Raw genomic sequence first — 21,435 nt, forward strand, 5'->3', positions numbered from 1 at the left:
TCCCTGTTCCCCACATCGAGCTGTTCACGGAAGAGGAATACTAAGGAGGAATTTTTCTAAAGCCATAGACAGCTTCTCCTTTTATTTCTTTTTTTGTTTGTTTGTTTGTTTTTCTTATATTTGAGATTATGACAAAGCACTATAAGAAAAACTTTTTGTAAGTAGTGTGAATATCAAATAGTATCTGTCAATCCCTGAATCATGCTTTTCAAAGTGCTTAAATCTACACTAAAAATAGAACAACATAAAAGTACTTCCAATGTGGCTAAGAAAACACTTAACAATTGTCTGAAAGTAACTGTGGTCAGATAATTAAATCCTACATTTATTCCACATCCCAATCTTTACCCCAGGGCATAGAAAGGCGAGGGAAAGGGGAAAACAATAATGCATTGCTTTCAGAGGATGTTTGGGTATTTGGCAACCAGATGAATGAAGGAAAATCCCATCAGTGCCTGACAGGTGTCTGTAAGAGCAAATAAATAATAGTTTTCTTACACTATGAAAATAACCAAATGTACAAAAGTCTCTTAAAATTTTATCTGACTTGGCAGCTTCATTTCCATTTTGTGGATGTTTGGCATATGTCCAGAGAGAGACACCGTAACAAAGAACAGATTGTAGAAAAGGGCTTGAGCAAAATCGCAGAGAAATAAACATTTCTAGCAAATAAAAATCAGTGCACATCTCAAAGGTCTATTAGCTTCTCATGCAGATACTGAGATTTCTTGACTTTCACAACAGGAGCATAGTCATTTCCTCCCACACTGTCAGTTCTGGATTACTCCCACAAACATCCCCCAAACTGCAGTTGCCCCGCTCACTTCTCATTAAGAAGACCAAAATATTATAAGCTATACTTTTCTCATTGTGACAATCAGGATGAACAAACCCCACACATTCATTATATTGGCCAATATCATTCAGCTGCCATAAAAATACCTAAAGCTAATTAATTACATAAATAGACCATAAGGCCTGTTTACCAGGACACCAGTTGCATTTCTGCCAGGGTAAATCAAACCCATGACTACATGACAGTGTGCTGCAGCCAGCAAAACTACTTCTGCTTCTGCTAGGAGGGACTAGCAGGGAGCTTAGCCTGAATATGTTGGAGAGCTGCACCACTCTTCTCTCTTTCTAAAACCAGAAAGAACTTTTCCATTGTTTAAAACATAAATATGAGCAAGGTGCTTATTTAATTTGTCTTAAAGATGTCTGGATGTAAACACAGTGGTGGTTGTTTTTTCTTCCCTGTCAGCCATGGTACATGCATTATTTGCAACTCCTCAAAGATAGAATCATACATAAAAATAAAACTAATTTATTTATTCATTAAAGTGAATAAATTGGTTTTAATACTTCCAGGTCTGATTTAAATATTAATTTTGTATAAATAAAGTTTATTCTGAAAACAATTATATTTCTGGTATCATGTCATTTTTTCTGCCTGAGTTCTTACTGAAATCATGTTGAAATTAATAAAGTTTTATTTATCGTTACAAGCTAAAACCAAATGAAAGAAGAGTTCTTAATCCTGAATATAGCATTTTAAAGCAAATACAATTTTTTTGAACATTAAAATACAAGGGGACTCTGTAATCCACAGCAAAATAATGTTTTGCTCTTACTTTTTTTGAAAATAACACTTTCTATAATACAAAATGACAAACCGTCTACAACACTGTCTTTTTATTCCCCTTTGGTTTGGAAGTCATCTCTGTACATATCAGCAGGACTCTCTGCACTTCAGTGCCTATTGCCTCACTTGTCTTACTTGCCTGACATTTGCCAATGACGTCACTTGCAGGATTTTGAAAGGGGGAAAGAAAAAAATAAATGCTTGAAAAATAAAATCCACAACCACATTGATACTTTTCCAGGATGTGTTAAAAATAGGGTTTGCTTTTATATTTATAAAAGGAATACAATCAACTCATTCATAAAATAATAATTAAAAAACAAACCCAAGAAAACAAAAAACAAACCGGCTCTAGTTTCTACACACTCTGTAGTGACTACTGTGAAGCAACCGATACAGATTGGGTATATTCTGTGGTTTGGCAGGTATCTACCAAGTTACATGTTAGATGATCAGACTGTAGTGTTACCCCAAATTGGGGTCTTTGTAAGGGCAGGGAAGGAGCAGTGCACATTACGGGAGTAGAAATGAAACTGGAACTCTCAGTGAGGGATGGGGTCCTTCTAAAAACAAATACTCTCCAAAAGAAGTGAGCTGCAGCAGGCATGGCCTTCAGGAATCAGGCTAGGCAGGCCAACAAAATGGATGGTGCTTCTGATATCAACATAGCTTTGTCCAAGCATTCCCAAGAGAGGTTAAAAACGAACAAACAAAAAACCTAAAACTATACTAATGAAGCAAAAAAGTTTCCTATCTATACAGCAGTCTCTTCTTTTAAAAAAATGTAAATATACAAATTCTAATGACATATAAAACAAAGTCGAAAATGTGAATGGGAAGAGACATGGGTAAAACAGGAAGACTGATGCTACAAAGAAATTGCAAAAACATATGTACAAGACCCTGTTTTTCCTCGTATGTTATCGATTGTAATGCATGTTTAACAGCAGCAGTCGAGGATGTAGTTCCAGGCACCAGACTGCAGACTCTGCTCCTATTCAAGGGGGTCGACGGCCCCTTGCATCTCGGTCACCAGATGACACTGGATATACTGGTCTCCCGTGGCAGGAGGGGCAGTATGGCACTGTTTGTGTGAGCCTCTTCTGGGTTCTGCTCCCTGTTAGTTTTTGTCTGCGGCCGCTGCCCGTTTATAAGTGTCATAGGGATGTTGCAGTAGGTGTGCTGGTTACCTATTGAGGTAAGCGGCAGGGTGCCGGCAGGAGGTACATCGTATTCATAGCTTCGATAATAGTGTTTCTGGCGCATCTGTGAGTGATATGTGTTATGAAAGGTGGAGCGCAGGTCTGGATGGGCAGTGGCAAGAGCAGTAGAGGTGGCAGCAGCCATGGAAATCGCGGAGACTGTCTGCAGTTCCCCAAAGGGCCCCTGCTCACTGACATCTAAAACCTGCTCATTTGTGATGGGTTCAATCCTCTTAAAAGGCATTTCGTACTGTAAACGTTTCCAGAACTTGGAATTCAACTTGTTGCACTTTGGTCCGTGCCATTTAATGACAGTGAGGAGCTTGATGGTATGTTTTAGGGCCTCGACCTCCTGGTAGTTCATAACTCCTCGTAGTTCACTGCATTCAATCAGTATCACTTTGATTTCTCCCGTGACTAACATATTTCGAAGCCTTGTTTCCAGTTCAAAGATGCTCCAACCTCTTCTTACCACATAACTTGGAGTCATGACGATGATCAGTCGCTTGCTTTGGTCTACACATCTTGCCACATCTTCAATGTAGGCTACAAAACAAAACAACTGCTCAAAAACCAATCTAAGAAAACAGTCTGCTCTCACAGACTTACTAGAAACAACAGAGGCAAATCCCTACTCCCGGAAGTTCTCACTGAAAAAACATCACTTGCAAATGTGCCAGGCTGGCTTGGAAGAACATGGTCCTGGGCAACCTGCTCTATGAGGCCCTGCTTGAGCGGGGAGGTTGAACAAGGTGATCTCCAGAGGCCCCTTCCAACCTAAAGCATTCTTTGATCCTGAGAAACATCTACTCCCACTTGTGCTATGGATTGTGGTTTTATTCATGAGTTGCAGTTTTGTATCATTATCTGTATTGAAACAATTGTGTCCATCATGATTTTTTATTTTAAAAAGGCAAAGTCACCCAGATAGACAGCAGAGCAGCATCTATGTGCTTTAGGAGCTCAGTCTCAAACTCAAATGATACTCTGTGGGGTATGGTAGGCTTAGATTCTGCTTTTCCTTCCATGACCCTACCACATACAACAAAAGTGTTGTCTCCTGCAAATTAGTATCTAGTTTGCTGTAGGTTTAAAAAATATCCACAAGACTCTTTGAGCTTTTCCTATAGAAAGTATCCCTTATTACCTTTAGAAAAAGATACTGAACTTAGTAGCTGTCTATATGGTTACAGTGAGCTTATGAAGAATACTAAACTTAAAAAGCATTACTGTACTTCTGCTGGAATAGGTGAGAGAAACATGAAAAAGATCTACTTGTACCAATCAATTCTAATTTTCAGTGTCTGAGAATGATCAAGTACATCCACTACACATTTATCTGCAGTGGCCACTGACAGAATTCACTATTTTTCTCTGATGAAATTTTATTAGTCAACCATTGCCTTAGTCCAAACACAACTTTTTCCTTTGTGTCTTAATTTCTTTAATACTTAGAATTACGGATATCTTTCCAAACAAGGAACTGAAAACAACAAACTCTGTATTCATTCTTAGAGATGCAAGCTCTCAAAAAACAATGAAAAAGTGAGTCTTTCATTACCGTTATTTATGCAATGCCCTTTCTGCACTATCTCACCTTCAATCAGAATAATGCAATTACTAAATAATAATCCTCTTATCTTGGAAATATGCATTAAGTATGTTGGCTTATCTTTGCCACCCTCTAAGACAAGGGAAAAAAGATGGCATTCTGAAGGAGTAGGTATAGAAAAGAGACTCAAACGATCACTACAATCACTGCATTGGCTGTTCAGAAAACACACAAGAATAAGGACATGACTTACTTCCTGTGGGAATCAAATCTCTGTCTGGGATGAACAACTTGTATCCATAATGCTTTTCAAGCATATCTGGTAGGATCTCAAGAGCAAATCTTTCTTCTTCTCCAGTTTCTTGATTCCACTGATCAGGATCCACTTTGGTATAAGATAGATATGCATCATAGTCTTTGTTGTCTAAGGAAAGAGACAAATTAAATTAGTTTATTCATTATTTTTGCAGCTTTCCCAGATATTTCCCCAGGTGTTATTTCTGGGAAAGTTTTCCCAGAATAGGAAACTGTTTAGATAAAGAGGTAAGCTTTCACCCCATGTCCAGATATGAATCCATTCAGCTTCCTTGTTTCCTCCTGTAGAAGTAGTCCTTATTTATACAGATGCAAGGAAGGAGGGGTCCATATCCATACACAGAAGTCAGTTTGTGCACAAACATTTGTGTAAGAATCTGGATGAAGGAAATCCACTCAGCTGCAGAGTGACAGCTCATGAACACAAAAGTCACTGAAAAGAATTTGCATTCTTCTCCAGCTTTAAAGGGGGAAAGAGAATCATGGAGATACCTAAGATAATGTGCAATTGTCTCTGCTGCATAGTAAAAACATTTCAATCTTGCCAGACTTTTAGTATAAATTTAGGACCTGAGGCTGTAGTGTTCTAAGTGTATGTGTAACCTGCCTTGTAAAACTCTTTGGCTCTCCAGGTCTGAAATTATTGCCAAGCTTAAATCTTTGCAGCATCAACTCCGGATAATGCAGTTTAAGTCTCTTGAATTCTGCGCACTTACATTTGCAAATTTAATGTTGCATTAATGTACATTTCATTACTTCATAGTGTGTTACTTCACTTCAATATGAGAAATAACCATGTCTGTTTTTCAAATGTGCTTGGTGTGCCTACTTGAAAGCCTGAATCAAAAGAGTTGCCATTAATTTTCATTAGGAGGTCAATAATGCCAAGTGCTCTGGAATTAATTCAGTGGAATAAGAGGTCACGTTTTGACTTTTGTTGTGAAGAAAGCAGAGAAAAATCAATGACAAGAGTAATGAAATGTTAACATCCTTCGAACTCTCTTGACAACATTATGCACAGACTACCAAGAATATCAATTGCTTTTAAAAGAGACCTGATTAAATACTCTAAACACTGTGTGTCATAAGTAATGTTATATTCAGTAAATGTTGACTTCAGTTATTTATTGAACCACTCCTTTCTTCATTTTACACCTTTTTGTAGTCTGGTAGCATTATTTAGAAAAGCCTGCCAACTGTAGGTGAGTGCAAAAAGTCTAAAAATGGAATTAATGAAACAGTACTAATCTTGAACCGTCCCCTCTCCCTTCTGAGCAACCATGTGTACTGTGCCCATTAATCTTTGCAGATGACAAAACAAACTTGGTTGTACTGTTATTACTTTCAAACTTCCTGCACATCTTTTCTGTGATATGTGTTGGATTTTTATATCCACAGAAAAAAACCCTAAAACAAATAAAAACAACAACAACAATTACAGCAGCAAAAACAGAAAAATAAGAAAAAGAGGAGTATTGCCTTCTATGATTCACACTTTCCATTGTTTTATTTTGTAATATTTGTGAAAACATGTTCTTTACTGAAAGACAAACATCTCGTGCCTTTGACAATACCTTAAAATAACACTGATTCGATCAAGCATGAGAGATTACATAGCAGGTTTTTATTTCTACGCTAGGATAGTGTTAACCCAGCAACAGAGTTAACACACAGTGAGATCAACAAATACATGGGGAAATTTCAAAAAAACCACAAAATGATGCTGCTGCAACATCATTTTCTATTGTCACCTCAGCAATGGTCGTGACCATAGTGCATGCTGGAGAGAAGTTGCTCTGTTGAAAGTCTTTGAGTAAAGATGAGAATGTATAATTTCTCAAAGGGATAAATAATAAGAAATAATGCAGGATTCAAACTGTTTTAAAGGCTCAGAGTGTTTTCTGTTTAAATAGTTTCCACATTATGACTGGGAGGGAAAAATATTTGTGCTATGCACTAATGCACTTATTTGAAGTACACAGTTTTCATATCAAGGAGGTTCTAGCATTTCCAATAACTACAGCTGCATTATCCTGTATTGTAGGGATATCTTTCCTCCCTAGATTTATTGGCATTTGAAGGGCAAAGAATGGTGAGGATCTAGGGTATGTCTACTCAGATGGGTTCAGACAACCATGAATTTATTCAAACTCCAATCCAGCAGGATGTGTAGTCTTGTTCAGGAAACTGTTAGATGTATTATCACAATGGTTTCCATGAGCTCTTATACTCTCCATCTGTTTTTTTAAACTTTCTTTGATGAAAAATAAAACATTCAGTTTACAGCAGAACTACCTTATGTGGTAGTTTTGTTATCTGATAGGCTGACATACTGGCAGAAGCAGACAATTTGCAAAATGTAAACTGTCTGGGATACACAGAGGATGTTCACATATATTAGCCTGGTTTTGGCTAATTAAAATTATTCATCACACATTGCCAACTCTGTGAAATATTTTAAGGACTACAGCAGGGTCTTCTTAGCTCAATCGTCCCAGCTACTTCTCTTTGTAATGGGAGGGACTGATGCTTATATTCTAAAGAACATTTCTGATCTTAATTTTTGTTTTTCAATGTGCTGCCCCAGTTGGCTGAAAAGTAGAAATGGGAGTCTGCAGACATCCAGGTCTTACTGCTGGTCATAATCTGGGAGCTGGGATTCGCATCTTGCCAATCTTCCTGGCCATGACACATGAAAGCAGGAGGCTTTGACTTTGCTCTCAAACCCTTTGCTCTTCAGCTGCTTTCCTTCTCAAGCAATGCATCCAGGTGGCCCCAGACTCCCAACAAGCAAGCAGCCCATCACAACTTCATGTTTTCTTGAACATTAACTCGAACAAGTACTTTACCCATGAAAATATGTCAACATATCTGCCTTTTCCAAGAAAAAAACATGTCACCAGAAAACTTCTAATCTGATCCAAATCACATATCAGGGCATAAAGGACTTGATATTATTACTCATACTATTATGTAGTATGATATTTACAGATTTGCCTGTGCAATATGTTCAGATACTGGTTGGATCTAATTTTCAGTGTCAGAATTACAGTACAAAAATCCAAATTCAAAACAAGGCTGGTGATAAACTAAGATTTTCTTTAAAATGACAATCTCTTTATTTCTGTTCATCAGCAAACAATTAAGTCTTCTATCCAAGAATCCTTGGAATGAAAATGCGATTGACTGTTGCTTGCACTTGTACTTTAGATATAGCTGATACTATTTCAAAGATGTTTTTGTTAGGTTTATGTGCATCTGCAATAAACTGAAATATAGTTACTCACTTTTTCTTCCAACACTTATTAAGAAAAATACATTTTAATAACCAAAGGCAGGGAAATTGATCATTTAATCTGAAACTTGCTTTCTTTCTCGTGAAGATTGAAAGAAATTACCTATTATCTAAATATATTTTTTTATCTGAAATGACTTAGTCATTTCAAGGTTGTTTTTTCCAGAAACATATCAGAATAAGTTAATCCTGCACTGCTTCCAGGTATGCTGCAGAGCTGATTTATGTAATGGCTATTCTTTAATTTAGTGAACACAGCTCAATATAACATACCATATTGTGCAACAGTAATTCTTTGAAACATTTTGGTGTATTAAGTTTTCTCTTCCTGTTCTTTGTGACTTGACAAGTAATTCTCTTCAGTTAGATGGTTTGTAGCTGCTTTCTTAGGCCTACAGGTAGTAACCAACTAAGACAGAACAATTCAACTCAACAGCTACCATTTCTGTGAGGTTTTGTTTTACCCATTAATTGGAAATATTGAAATAAATCCCAAAGTACACCTTGCATGGACAAATTCAACCAGACTCTATGTAAAAAAGTCCTGTGTTATTGTACTGCAGACAACCATGAGAGCATATGGAAGCTCTGGATTAGTTCATCACAATAAGGTAATATACAACCTGTGCTCAAGCTGTGATGCATTCAGTCTACAAATGTTTCAGTCAGCCCAAAAATACTGGTACTGCAAGAGCTGGGGCAAAACAGACTGTGAGATACAAACTTTGCCATATAATTTTAACCATTCTATGGAATTAAAAGCAAGGACTCAGTAATGATCACGGAGCTGCCCTCAGCCACAGGTCTGAAAAAATTGTTTGGATAGATCTTAGGGGTAAACACCGAGGGTCAAATCTCAGCTTCATTAGTAACACATAGAACCATTACCTCATTTCATAGACAAGGATTTTAGCCAAAGCACTTGTTTCATCATTGCAACATGCATTCTTCAATCCGTTCCTTTTGGTACTCATCCAAATGCAGAATACATTATCATACTCCCTGTAACTTTCTACAGAGTTAAGCCAGCAGAAGTGATATAAATTTTTAGGGGAAGAAGTTGCAAACGCTGCTCATTATTCCAAGGATGTACTCAGCAGCAGTGACTTAAAGGCTCAATGTAAGCATAAAACAAAACCCAGACTCTATATGCATCTACTTTCTCACATGCAAATGGGATCTTTGGGTAAGTAAATTGCTATCAGACATCTAAGAACTCATCTGTATGCATGCTCTCTTAACAGCTACACATGAAGAAATTATATACTGGTGCCTACAGAAAGATAGATAAAACTTCCTCTTCTACAGGGACCACCAAACAGATTCAACTTTGAATTTGCATTATAGATGTACATGTTTTCTAATGATTTCCATGTTGCACTGGCAAGAAGCCAGCAGTCTGGGCCTTTGAGGGTTTATTAAACCTTAAACATTGCAGATATTTCTGCTAATGGGGCACAGAAAAATTATATATATACATAAAAAAAGAAAAATAATAAAAAAACCTTCCTAGAGTCAGTTTTTTTCTTATCAGCCATGTTCAAGTTGATGACAAATTCTGACTTTTAGCTGGTACGATACACTTTAGCACAAGACAAATTAAAAGAGCAAAACAAAGAGAAATCACACAACGTCATATTTCATAGTGAATAATATTTCAATGAAGCTCTAAGACCCAGATGGCGGGGTCAGCCCACGTCTCTGTGCATCCTGAAATCCTCCAGAGCACTTAGCAGTGCCTTCAGAAACATTCAGTGCAGTGAATGCAGCTGACCCTGTATGGGCTGCTCCCAGCAACATGTTTGGCAGATCTTCCATTTCCAGATCAAGAGGGAACTGGAGAGGTGATTCCTCTCCTCCAACAGAGAGCATTCCAGCCTTGTACATACTTGGATACTCAGCACAGGAGTTTAGGAGCAATGGGCTGATTTAACTCAGAGTTTCAGGATTTCAAGGGGAAATGACAGACTGGATTCTTCCAAGTGCTGCAGGGAGCTGGAGCCAAACTGACACAGGAAGCTTTTGTCTTTAAAAAAACACCCTGTGTTCAGGAAAGGCTGCAAAGTATCTTTCAAAATTCCCCAGAGACTGTATTTGCTTCAAAGTTATGGCATTTCTTAATCTGTATTTGTTTTGTTATTTGTGGGACCACATTTAAGATACATGTTGTCATAGTGTTCACCCTTAATATAATGAAAAAATATACTTTAAATGCTTGGTTGAGTAAAATGCCCAAATCTTAGGTCTTTAAAAATACTTATACTTTTCTTCACACTATTTACGGTTGCTTATGAAGCTCACTGTAACATTTTCTATTATTTATAAATGTCAAGCCCTTTAATGCTAGTAAAAATTAAAAACTATCCACACAACTTTTTTTCCATGGTAAAGTATTTGTTAAGTGCAGCATTCTCTGTGATAGTTCATATCATTGTGTAGAGTGAGCAATGTTGAATTAGAGAGAAATTTTGTAAATGCAACACTGCGGAAGAGCTTAAAGGAACGTAATCACTTCTAAAGAGGATCTGGAGTCTTCTCAGCACATCAGAGACCAGGAAAAAATACAAAGTTCATTGTCCTAATTGGCAGGTTTATAAAACTATTAAATCAATTGTTTCTTTTTTCTTTTTTTTTTTTTAATTTTTTTTTATAAATTCCATGAAGCCATATTGAATTTTGGAAGCCTAAAGAACTTGAAAAAATAAAATAAATGCCAATTTCAAAGTTGATTCCATATGAACATTTATGAAAATCCCAAGATATTAATGCTGCATTGAATGTTTCTTGAAAATTAGGAGTGATTCCTGCTAGATAAAAATCCAGCCAAAAAGTAATAGAGTGATATGATTTCAAGTCCAAAATAAGTAAATTATATTTTCCCTGGTTTTCTAAAATTACAGCTAAAAAATGTCATTGATAGATACATAAGATAGAATATTATATATTTAAACTGAATAACTTATTATTAAAGGATATTTTATCTTATATTTAGTCTGATTTTGTGTTCCCAACTAAATGAAGAGTCCATTTCAAATGTTTCTCAATATTCTCATTAACATGAAAGCTTAAGTTTATCACTGCAATTGAAGACACTGTAGATTCAATATAAAAACCTGATGAAACATTAATATTAGAAGTTGCTCCTGACAGATATGAAAACTCAGAAGTCCTTATAAGGGTTTCAGAATATTAAAAAATAATGAATTTAAATTATTCTCTTGGTTACTATGATTTGTTTTCAAGTCAAACACCAAACTAAGAAAAAAAGTATTATTAGTAGATATTGAAAGACTGAATGACAACTACACAGCTGGAAATTTAGCATAGCATAGTAGTTATCTCTGAAAGACTGCAAGAAATTAGCTACTGTATTAAAAAGCAGAAAGAAACACAAAAAAGAGTGTAATGTAAACTCTGAAAATGAAAAGATATAGTTTTTATCTATATTAAAGAAATTTCTTAATAAAAGCTGTCAAGACACAATGTGCTTATCATGGTCCTAATTAAACAAAACAAACAATATAAAGCATCAGCATCAGCATCATGGCTGGGCTTCGCAAACGAAGATTTGGGAAGGCTCTATCCAAGTTTGTTACAGGCACGCTGGTGGCTTATGAGGCCAATATGAGACAGACATATCGATTGCAAAAGGCACAGCAGAAAGACTCCTTAGGTGGTGTATTCAGCAGGATACGATTCTTTCTGTGTTGTCTTTTCTCCTCGAGAGTGATCCTGCGTGTGTTCTCAAAGGAAACGGCAGCGTCGTAGATGGTGTGTCTCCAGGTCTCCTGATTTGAGGCCAGAGTAGACCAGTTAAGACGATCAATATGGCCAAGGCTGAGATGTTGTTTCAGGGAGTCCTTGTATCTTTTCTTCGGGGTTCCTCTCTTGCAGCAGCCAGTGGCAAGTTCACCATAAAGCAAGATCTTAGGGAGGCGGTGGTCCTTCATCCTGGAGACGTGCCCTGCCCAACACAGCTGCGTTATCAGTAACATGGCCTCGATACTTGTGACTGCTGCTTGTTCTAGAACAGATGTATTGGTCATATAATCTGACCAGTGGATGTTTAGGATTGTACAAAGGCAGTGTTGATGGAAGTGTTCTAGGAGACGCAGGTGGTGGCAGTAGATGACCCATGATTCAGATTCATATAAGAGAGTAGACAGCACTATGGCTCTGTAAACACTGATCTTGGTGCTTTTCTTCAAGTGTTTATTTCACCATACTCTTTTGTGGAGTTTTCTAAAAGCACTATATGCCTTTGCTAACCTGTTGTCTATATAAAGCAACAACCTGTATAAATTACATGCTTAATTTTAGATATATTTCTTAGATCTGTTATCTTAGCAACAGCGCTTGTTTCTTAGGCCTGTGTAAAGGATTTTGAAAACCGGAGCTAAGACAGCCTTGATCAAAAGCAAAAAGTTAAGTAAAGCACTACAGATATAAACAAAACCAAGGGAGAAATAGCTGGGAAACAGGCTTTCAATCTATGATTCTTGAAATCAGATGCCAGTATGCTGTGTTCATCGCACCTACCTCAGAAATCTGCAACATGATTTGTCCTTCAATAAAAAAAAATCTTCAAAGCTTAGCAAGCTGGTTGAGCAACAGGAGATATCTCAGTCTTCATCAATTCACATATGGTAGTCTTTTTTTTTTCTACTTTAAATCCAAACTTTCTAATCTGTAACGATCTCTTAGTTTGGAATCTAAAGATGTTCTTGGTGATATTTTATTTTATTTTTTAAGATATATGCGTATTATAGATATAGTTCAGATGCTATGAAATAGGAAGAGAGAAAAAAGCAGGAATTTTCCTTTGAATTAGCATGTCTCATGCACAGAATCTAGAAAACACCATATTCAGTGGAGACATAAATCGAGTTTTTATTGTTTGAATGGCATTTCAGATATAAATAAATGGCATAAACAAGAAGAGAAGCAGTTTTCCAGCAATAAAATTGTAATTAAATAACAGGAAAATCCATTTTTTTAACCAGTAATATTTAGAAAGAAGAAAGCTCCATTTTTCTCAGGTGATTTTAATAGAATTTTAAATTGATATTCATAGAGCAGGATTTCTTATCACCACAATTTGCCAATAGCCAATAAGAATACATAAGCAAGTGGTGAGGTTGCTATTGCAAACTTATTTTGTGGGTCCCCAGGGAAGATTCTGTAATTGCAAAGTCACTAATTTCAGCAGTAATTTCACTCTTGCTATACCTGCATAGCATAATTATTAACACAAGTGCTTTGGTGGTGCTTAAACCAATTGTAAAAGTTATATTTGGAAGTTAACAACTTAGTCATACAGAAACCTTAAGAATCTCCAAGCATTACCATTCCTTACTGCTTAAGAGCCTCACTGGGATGAAACCCAGGAAGCCACTGAGAAGTATATCTTGTCTGCTCTTGTCCTGGGCAGTTAATAAGATATTATGTGGGCAATCCCATAGGTTTTATCCATGAACCTTGATAGTCTTTTGCAGCTAAATGATAGCAAGGACAAAAATCGTGATTACTTAAGGACTCCCAGGTGGAACAGAGACATCAAGGAAGAAAGACTTTCATCAATCTCCTAATTTGAGCATTGATTTGCTTCCCCTCAGCAAGAGTAGAAACTCATCTCCCAAGAAAGGGCAGCCATCCCAGCCATGAAATAGTTAGTATAGATGTCATATACCAAATCCAAACAAGATTTCCTGAACTGAGAGAGCTCAGCAGTGGCACATTTTAATCTCATGAGGAGCGCTTAGTTTTATTTCAACAATGTGGTGGAAATAAAAAAAAATAAATACATAAATAAATTAATAAAAGTAGCCACTTTCAGAACTGAAAGTGAAACTCAGAGAAACTTCTCAGGTCTGGGCCTGGTTACCTTCCCTGCTGGCACCTCAGGTGGACAGAAGCTGTGTCATCCTTAAATTCACCAAGGTTTCCATGGCAAGAAAAGCTGAGAATGAGACTGAGAACACCATGGTGAGCTCCTGATCAACAGGAAAAATAGTTGATGGGGCTTAAAGGCACCAAGAATCTTTGTGAAGGTCATCATGCAAGCAGTTAAGCAAAGCTCTCACTTTCTAGTTATCAGCTGCCTACAGCTTTTATTTTTTCTTGAGCCTTAAGCTTGACCTCTAGTCAGCATAGCTGTGAGAAAGGATATTTATGTGAATTCCATTACAAAACTATTTGCAACAAATTTGGTCAGACTGTGTCTTTAGTTGCTACTTTTTTGCCAGCATCCTAATCTATTTTTTTTTTTCTTTTATGATAGTGTTCATCCTTTCTTATTAATACCTTCATACAAAAACTTCCATCAATTTAAATGATTACCGATGGACCCACGTAATGGTAGGGGAAGATGCCTGTAAACTGTTTCTATTGATAACTGTACCATATGCTCTTTCCTCTGAAACTGGAATTTGGAATGTAAACACATGTAGAAGTTCATGATTTTGAGTAATTTTGCCTATCTGACCATGTTCAACCAGTCATCTTAGACTTCTGGATTTATCCTTATAACAAAGCTTAAAACTGGCATCCGCATATACCCTGGAACCTGTCAGGTCTTGAAATGGCAAGAAAAAATTGAAGATAGCTATTTTGGTCACTTTGAGCCTCCTGTCCACTCTAAGGCAGCATCAAAACTGGCTCTACTTAGAGAAGTGGTCTGAATCCCCCCCCCCCACCTTGCTGTATCTGCTGTGATGCCTGGGGACTAATCCTTGCATGATTTGGTGAGCAGAAACAGTATAGCAAAGGAGAAAGTTGTCCCATGTGAAATCATGGGGAAGTTTCCATTGATTTTAGGGTGACAAGAAGTCAGCTCATATGTAGACAAAGAGCAGATTGCTATACAGTGGTGATACATCTTCTGATACAAATAGCCTTTTAAGGTCACCGAGTGCAAGGTGGAAAGAAGTCAGGGCATGTGTTGATAGCAGGTACTTGTAAATAGTTATTTGCATTTTCACTCTTCTCTGTTAGTTAAAGTACTACACTTTTTTCATAAAGTAATTTAAAAACTCGGAACGACAGCAAGAGAAGGTCCTTGGAAGATAAAAATACATAAAAAGCAACTGCTAAAACACTCCACAGAGAATGAATATGGTATAAAAATCCCTTTTGTTGGATCTCATTGTACAGTAAAATAGAAGAAATCATCACTTTTAAAAGTGGCTTTCACTAATAACGTGTTAGTCCCTAAAGTGTACTTTATGGACAAGGCTTTTTAAAATAAGCTTTTAAGTTTAAAGCTGCAAAACTAAAAAGGTTGCCTGACATTTGACAATGATTAGTCCTCTGAAGTTCCCAGTAGTATCTATTTGTGAAAATTTTGTTGTTTTCAGAATAGCACTGGACATTTCTTTGTTTGCACAGCACTTCGGGGTCCCATATTTACTGTGTATGCAGAGAGATATTAAACTGAATTTTTCCTTTTAAACAAATTTTGGAGTTTCTGACCACCAAACAGGTAGTGGTGAGTTATAACTCTGAAATGCAAGGTCATGCTAAACACCTGCTGTTTTGCCAGGGGTCAGAATGTTTCTCTTGACTGTGTGCTCCAGCTACGGGGGGAACTGTCAGACATTCATGGTGAGGTGCCCTGACTAAACCAGCACATTGTGCTGCTCTGCACTAAAGGACACAGCACATGCCCATCACGTAATCCCCTGGTGTGGAGTCAGTTCCCACGTTGTTGGAAAGCACAGGCATGGAGTGAGAGGAGAAGTGATAAAATTATTATATTCCAAATATAATAATATATTATATTATATATTATAGGAAAGGCAGGAAATTAACCATGAAAACAAAAAAGGGGGCTTCAATTCCCATTCCCAGGACAGAGCTGCAGTGTTTGCAGGAGAGAGAAAAAAGCAGAAGGAGAGTCTAGTCCCTAGGATAAGGAAAAAAAAATAGTGAATTCAAAGCTGTAAATTAGAGAAATGAGGAATCAACAGCTGTGATCAATTGCTTAATCTGCAGTACCCCTACAGAAAGTAATAATTTCAGTTGAATTAGCTGTAAGGGTTAAACACTTCGTTTTCAAATACTTCTCACAACTTACCTGTGCCTCCCACAGAAATGTGTGTTAGTTAGCCTGAGAAAAACTGATGTGTCTAAGGTTTGGAAAGGAAAGAGAAATTGTGATGAGATTTGACATCCTGAAGGGTTTGTTCTCTGATCAGGAAAGAAATGAAGCATTGAATTTTAAAAGAGATTTTCAATTGAAAATTTTAATTGGACTTCACCTTTAAAGTGTTTCAAATCCTCTCTGGGTACAATAAAGTGCACGTAAAAGACGACTGTTATATTTGATGTTTCCTTATCTACAGGCTGTCCTGAAGTATGACAGAACATGGTGTAAATTATGAATAGCATGTGGGCACTCTGCTGCTGCACCACAGGAGATGTGGTTAGAATAAGATTTTAGAGTTCAGCATTTTGTGTCTGTCAATAACAAACTAAGGCAAAGGAAAAGATCTCAGTGTATATCTGCAATTTATTTCTACACAAGCCATGGCTTGGTTTCTTTGGGACATTTTCTCTCCGTCCTCTTTGTTTTGCACGACTGTAAGTGGAAGAGACGGAGTAAAACGTCCAGCTGCAGTCCCTTCTTTGGCAGAATGGGTTTTATCTATGTTGCTAGTACAGTAAACAAAGTAGAAGCTCAATGTTTTCATTAGCAATCTGTAAGTAGTATTTTTTTTCTTATATTGCCATGGTTTAGCATCCAATCTATCAGTGTTTGCATTGGTCTTCTAAGGAGAATCCATGCTTGACCTTCTATAATAGTGACCTTTGCTCAGAAGGATAAACTGAATGGATATTGGTTTTCCTTCTTTTGAATCACAGAATAGTACCCTTTAGAGGTCACTTTTTAAAAAATGTTTAAAATGTATGATTCAAGCATTGTTGTTCCCAGGTGACCAGTGTCTGGGATGGGACAAGACAGAGACAAGAGTATAACACCTGGCAGAGTAAGTTTGCAAATGAATTGGAATGATTTGAGATAAAGATAAATGACAGCTATAAAAGTAAGAATTACTGATACTGAGAGAGAAAACATTATATTTCATCTATTTAAACTATTATTATTTTAAGTCACTTTTTCTGCATATGACTATTATTAAATTCACACAATTTATGCAAGTAAGCATGCCCATTTAAACTGGCAGCCAGTTTGTAGAGAGGAGTGGATCTCAGTTTCTGAAAAAAAAAAGATAAAAAAGAAAGTGTCTGTCAAAATCCTCCATGACTCACAGTCCCCCTGGGCCTCAGTTTCCTTTTCTGTAAAATAAATATAATAACCTGACTTTTTTTTTCCCCACTGAGCTGCTATATTAATGCATCTTTTTGTAAATCCTCTAGAAGGTTACAAAATGTTCTAATGTTCTTGGGCTTGTTGTTTTGAGCATTTTCTATTTTGAATGCTTGTGCATTTTTAGGTGGAAGGCAGAAATGGGTCATTCCCAAGTGAGTTTATTATGGAATTCTTCTCTTATATAATGACTTGTAATTCTGCTGTTGCTCTTCTCCCTTATCAGTGACAGATTTGGCCATCACTTGTTTATCAGTACATATTTATTTTTATATGTCACAGTGGCTTCTGCCTACAAGCTGTTACCTGGAACTGTAAAATAACTTTTATTAGTATTTCTGTAGAAAGTAAGGTCCTGTCGCCAAAGACATAGTGGTAGCACAAAACATCAGGAACTCTGACCTGAGAAATCAAATCTAATTAACCAGAGCCTCCAGCTCAACCCAGTTAGCTGTTCACTGTTCAACAGCAATTTTGATTAGTAGGGCTAGAGGTAAATAAGACCTTTTTCTTCAGTGCTTAAAAAGAGAAGAAAAGAAAAGAAAATGCACGTATATGTTTGACAGAGTTGGTGCATACATTGAGAATTACTTTTGTTTAGTCTGGGTGTGCTTGAATCACAGAACAACTTTAATGACCATTAGCAGCTCTCTCAGTGATTAAGTAAATGAACTCAAGAACAAGAACTGCTGGGTACATTCCCAAACACTCAGTACAGTTTATTGAAATGGATCAGTTTAAACAAGCAGTAAATTGAGATTCACTTCAGCCTCTACCTCTTTGTTGAATACAATTAGGGAGGACACTCCCTAGCTCATGCAGAAATGAAGCTGGCTTTCAGTACCGACAGAAAGTGAAAATCTTCAATGCATCAATGTTGTTGGTTTACATTCAGTGTTGGAAATAAGAATTGAAAAGACATGGATGTCTTCTGGAGCTCCGGAGAGCAGCATGTACAGCTCAGCAGTTATTGAGCTTATGTGGTGTATGAGGAAAGTGTATTCAAGTAAGTGCCTAATGCAGTGAGAAATAAAAATTGCAGTTGTTACCACATCTTGAACTGAAATGAAATCTGGGCCTTGGTGGAGAGAAATAAAAGACAATAATTCTTAGAAAGTAGAAAACATACTAAGAAGCTGCCTTACCTCCATCTAGTTCTTCAGCTCCAAAATGGTTCCTGTAGAAGAGCATAATCTCTATCTTGTAACACTTGTAGATAGTCACTAAACAAACAAGCAGCAGCAGAATAGCACCAAGCCCACCAGCAAGCTCAACTGTGTACATCAGCTCTGCAAAGAATTACAAAATGCAGTAACAACCACGTTCCAAACCACAGAAAGATTAGCAGCAGACCTCGCACTTCTGTTAAACATTAAAATAAAATAATGAATGATGGGTCATTTATGAATTCATTTCATTATAGGGCCCTTGAAGAAACACATAATAGTATTTTTTTGTTTTTTCTTCTATAAACTGTTTTTTCTCTGAAAATTGCTGGGCATGTATGTATGTGCATGAATATGTGCATATACATGATACGTTTGATAACTCTTCTCTTTCTGTAGATAGATCACAGTTTGCTTTACACAGATAAATGTTGATGTTTGACTTACAATGGCATTAGATGTGAATATTTCCTTTTTAGGGACTATAATGCAAAACCAGCTTCTCCCTTATTCCACATACAAATAGGATGAATTTTAGTCTACTGGACAAGACCGTACTACGACTTTGATTATTTTTTCCTGAGTAAAGATAAAAAAATCAAAACCCAAAAAACTCAAGACATGTGAAGACAAATTACCCAAGGAACCCTGCAGCTCTACATCTCAATTATATGTTCACATCTTCAACACAGTTTCCCAGAGATCTACATTTCATCTTTATTCTCACCTTTCCCCCAATGGGCTTAGTTTATGTGTAGTCACAGCAAACCATCTCGATTCATCTGTTCCGACATTCCCACTCAGCCTAACGCACTGGTGTCTTTACTGCAGTCTGCTCACATGATGGATTGGGGTCACCACCATGTAACTCTGTTCCTGAGGTGGGGGACTCCGGTCAAATGTGGTCAAAAACTGCCTACCACCAGTAGTGGAGCCACTTATCAAGGCAAAAGCAATATGCTATCATGGACTTTCATCTCCCTTAGTTTTAAGTGTTGCACACTCAAGGAAGCTCACAGAGCTACGTGGTTTCCATCTTGTTGATAGTTTTCATTTGCTCAGTGGCTGAAAATTGGCAGTGTTAAAAAAGGAGGATGGGAGAAGAAGGAGAGTTATGAACAATTTTTTACTTTGAAATGAGCAATAGGTGGCAAATGTTAAGACTTTCCATACTTTTCCAAATCACTCAGTTTTGAGGAATTAAAAAAACCAAATCTTGCAAATCTAAGATGCAGAGTTTGGTTCATAAAAAAAATCTGTGCTGGAGCAAGACCAGTTCTGTGTTATTTTCACAGTATCCCCTTCCAGTGGGCAGTTTCTGTCTGAGTGAAGCAGGGTAGCCCAGAACTAACCTTTTTTTTTAAAATGTGTGTGTGTGGTTGTGCAGATATTATAATCCAGCACAATGCAATTCAATTAGAGAAATAAAAGGTTAGAGGAGAAAGTGACAATTCCATTTATTTTGACAGTGTCCACTGAGAATCACACACTTTTTTTTTTACTATTTTGAGGCAACTGTAAGAAGATTTCATTACTCTCTAGAAGACACTAAAAATGTAATAAAATAAAATAAAAAGGCATTTATATTCCATGTCATTCTCTCCAAAACTGTGCTGGAAACTCCTTTGTGTTAGATATTTTTAAGACTGACATGGTTATTTCAGACTTCAATACTTTTCTGGTCCAGAGAGGGGAATGTTATTAAAAACACCCATAAAAAATTGTTTGCATAGACAAGTAATACAATATTTTAGAATATAAATGGAAATGGAAATTACTCTGCACTGACTTACTATACTCTGTTTATCATTTTGTACTACAGGTGATGCAGCTGTTCAATGGTAACTAGAAGAAAGGCTTTAATATATCAGGTTCCCAGGCACAAAATTCTCTATTTATGTGCCTGCTGTTATGACTCATTAAAGGGAAAGAAAAACTTTACAACTGGAAAAGGGAAGTTTTTCCTAAACTAATGATTTTGAGATTAGATGAAAAAAAAAAATAACTGCCAGTAGTCATCTGCTGTCTGTCACTGTGCATGAAATCAGACTAATGCACTGCATCACTTTTGCCATCAGTCCTCTTAGTTATCTTTTCCCCCATAAAATAAGATTATACCTATATGCTTCCTTCAGTAAAATTTATGTGAAGCCACACAAAGCTGTCCTTAATTAGGCAATCAAAGCAAACAACAAAATTCTCTAACTCAACCTGAAACGTACTAGCAATTACCTTTTCACGTGCTGCTGCTGAGCCCATTGTGATTGCTTCTGAGGACAAGGATGAAGTGATTCTTTCTTAAACAGATTTTTTTGCAATGTAGGTTTCATGGTCTATTGATCTAACATAGCAAGCTATTTTTTTCCTCTGTGCTGGACAACATCTTTCAGCTCATGTTTGTTCCCTGTCTTGGGTGCTGTTTGTCGGGGTTTAGAGGCAGAGAGGGCAGTGGTTAGCCCAGCAGACTGCTGCATCCTTACACCCAGCCCTACAGATGCCTGAGCCAACCCCCAAAGTGCTGGAAGTGGAACAGCTACATCTCTGCAGCACTGTGGAAGGCAGGATGGATTGTCCTGAGCACAGTGTCATGCTAAGTTGATTGTTTTCAGGCCTTGAGTTTGTGTTTCTGCAGGATGCTAAACCGTGCCCTAAGGGCCCACTTGCTGGCTCTAATCTGCCACAGGGTTTTTGGGAACAGTGTTACCCCATGATGAGCTGAACTCAAGGTGTGAGAAGCAGAATGCTCAGTCTTGCCTCTGCTGTTGGCCCCTCAGGTGACTGAAACCATTTCACATTTCTTTGCCTTGGTTTTACCAGTGTGAATTGGGGAAGGTGCTCTGGCTTCTTCCTAGGAGAGGTTATTCCTGAAAGGTGCTCTGTGAACGCTAGGGGTGTTGGTGATGTGTATCTCAACAATTTCAGAGTGATATAGTGA

The 21,435-nt window shown here is 37.2% G+C and overlaps 1 protein-coding gene across 2 annotated transcripts in view; it reads right to left on the reverse strand.

The window, feature by feature from the left end:
* Positions 1-1,382: 1,382 nt before the first annotated feature.
* IL1RAPL1 (interleukin 1 receptor accessory protein like 1) overlaps positions 1,383-21,435 on the reverse strand; it is a 689,617-nt gene continuing 669,564 nt past the window's right edge. For both annotated transcript variants that reach the window (XM_018084251.2, XM_018084252.2), the window contains 3 exons: positions 18,480-18,623; positions 4,650-4,820; positions 1,383-3,390 (listed from right to left, as the gene is read on the reverse strand). In XM_018084251.2, the coding sequence (XP_017939740.1) occupies positions 2,672-3,390; positions 4,650-4,820; positions 18,480-18,623 (1,034 nt within the window). In that variant the 3' untranslated portion in view covers positions 1,383-2,671. The remainder of the gene's footprint in view (positions 3,391-4,649; positions 4,821-18,479; positions 18,624-21,435) is intronic.

Source organism: Manacus vitellinus, unplaced genomic scaffold (genome assembly GCF_001715985.3).
Source record: "Manacus vitellinus isolate BGI_N305 unplaced genomic scaffold, ASM171598v3 scaffold_7_pilon, whole genome shotgun sequence".
NCBI classification, from domain to species: Eukaryota; Metazoa; Chordata; class Aves; order Passeriformes; family Pipridae; genus Manacus; species Manacus vitellinus.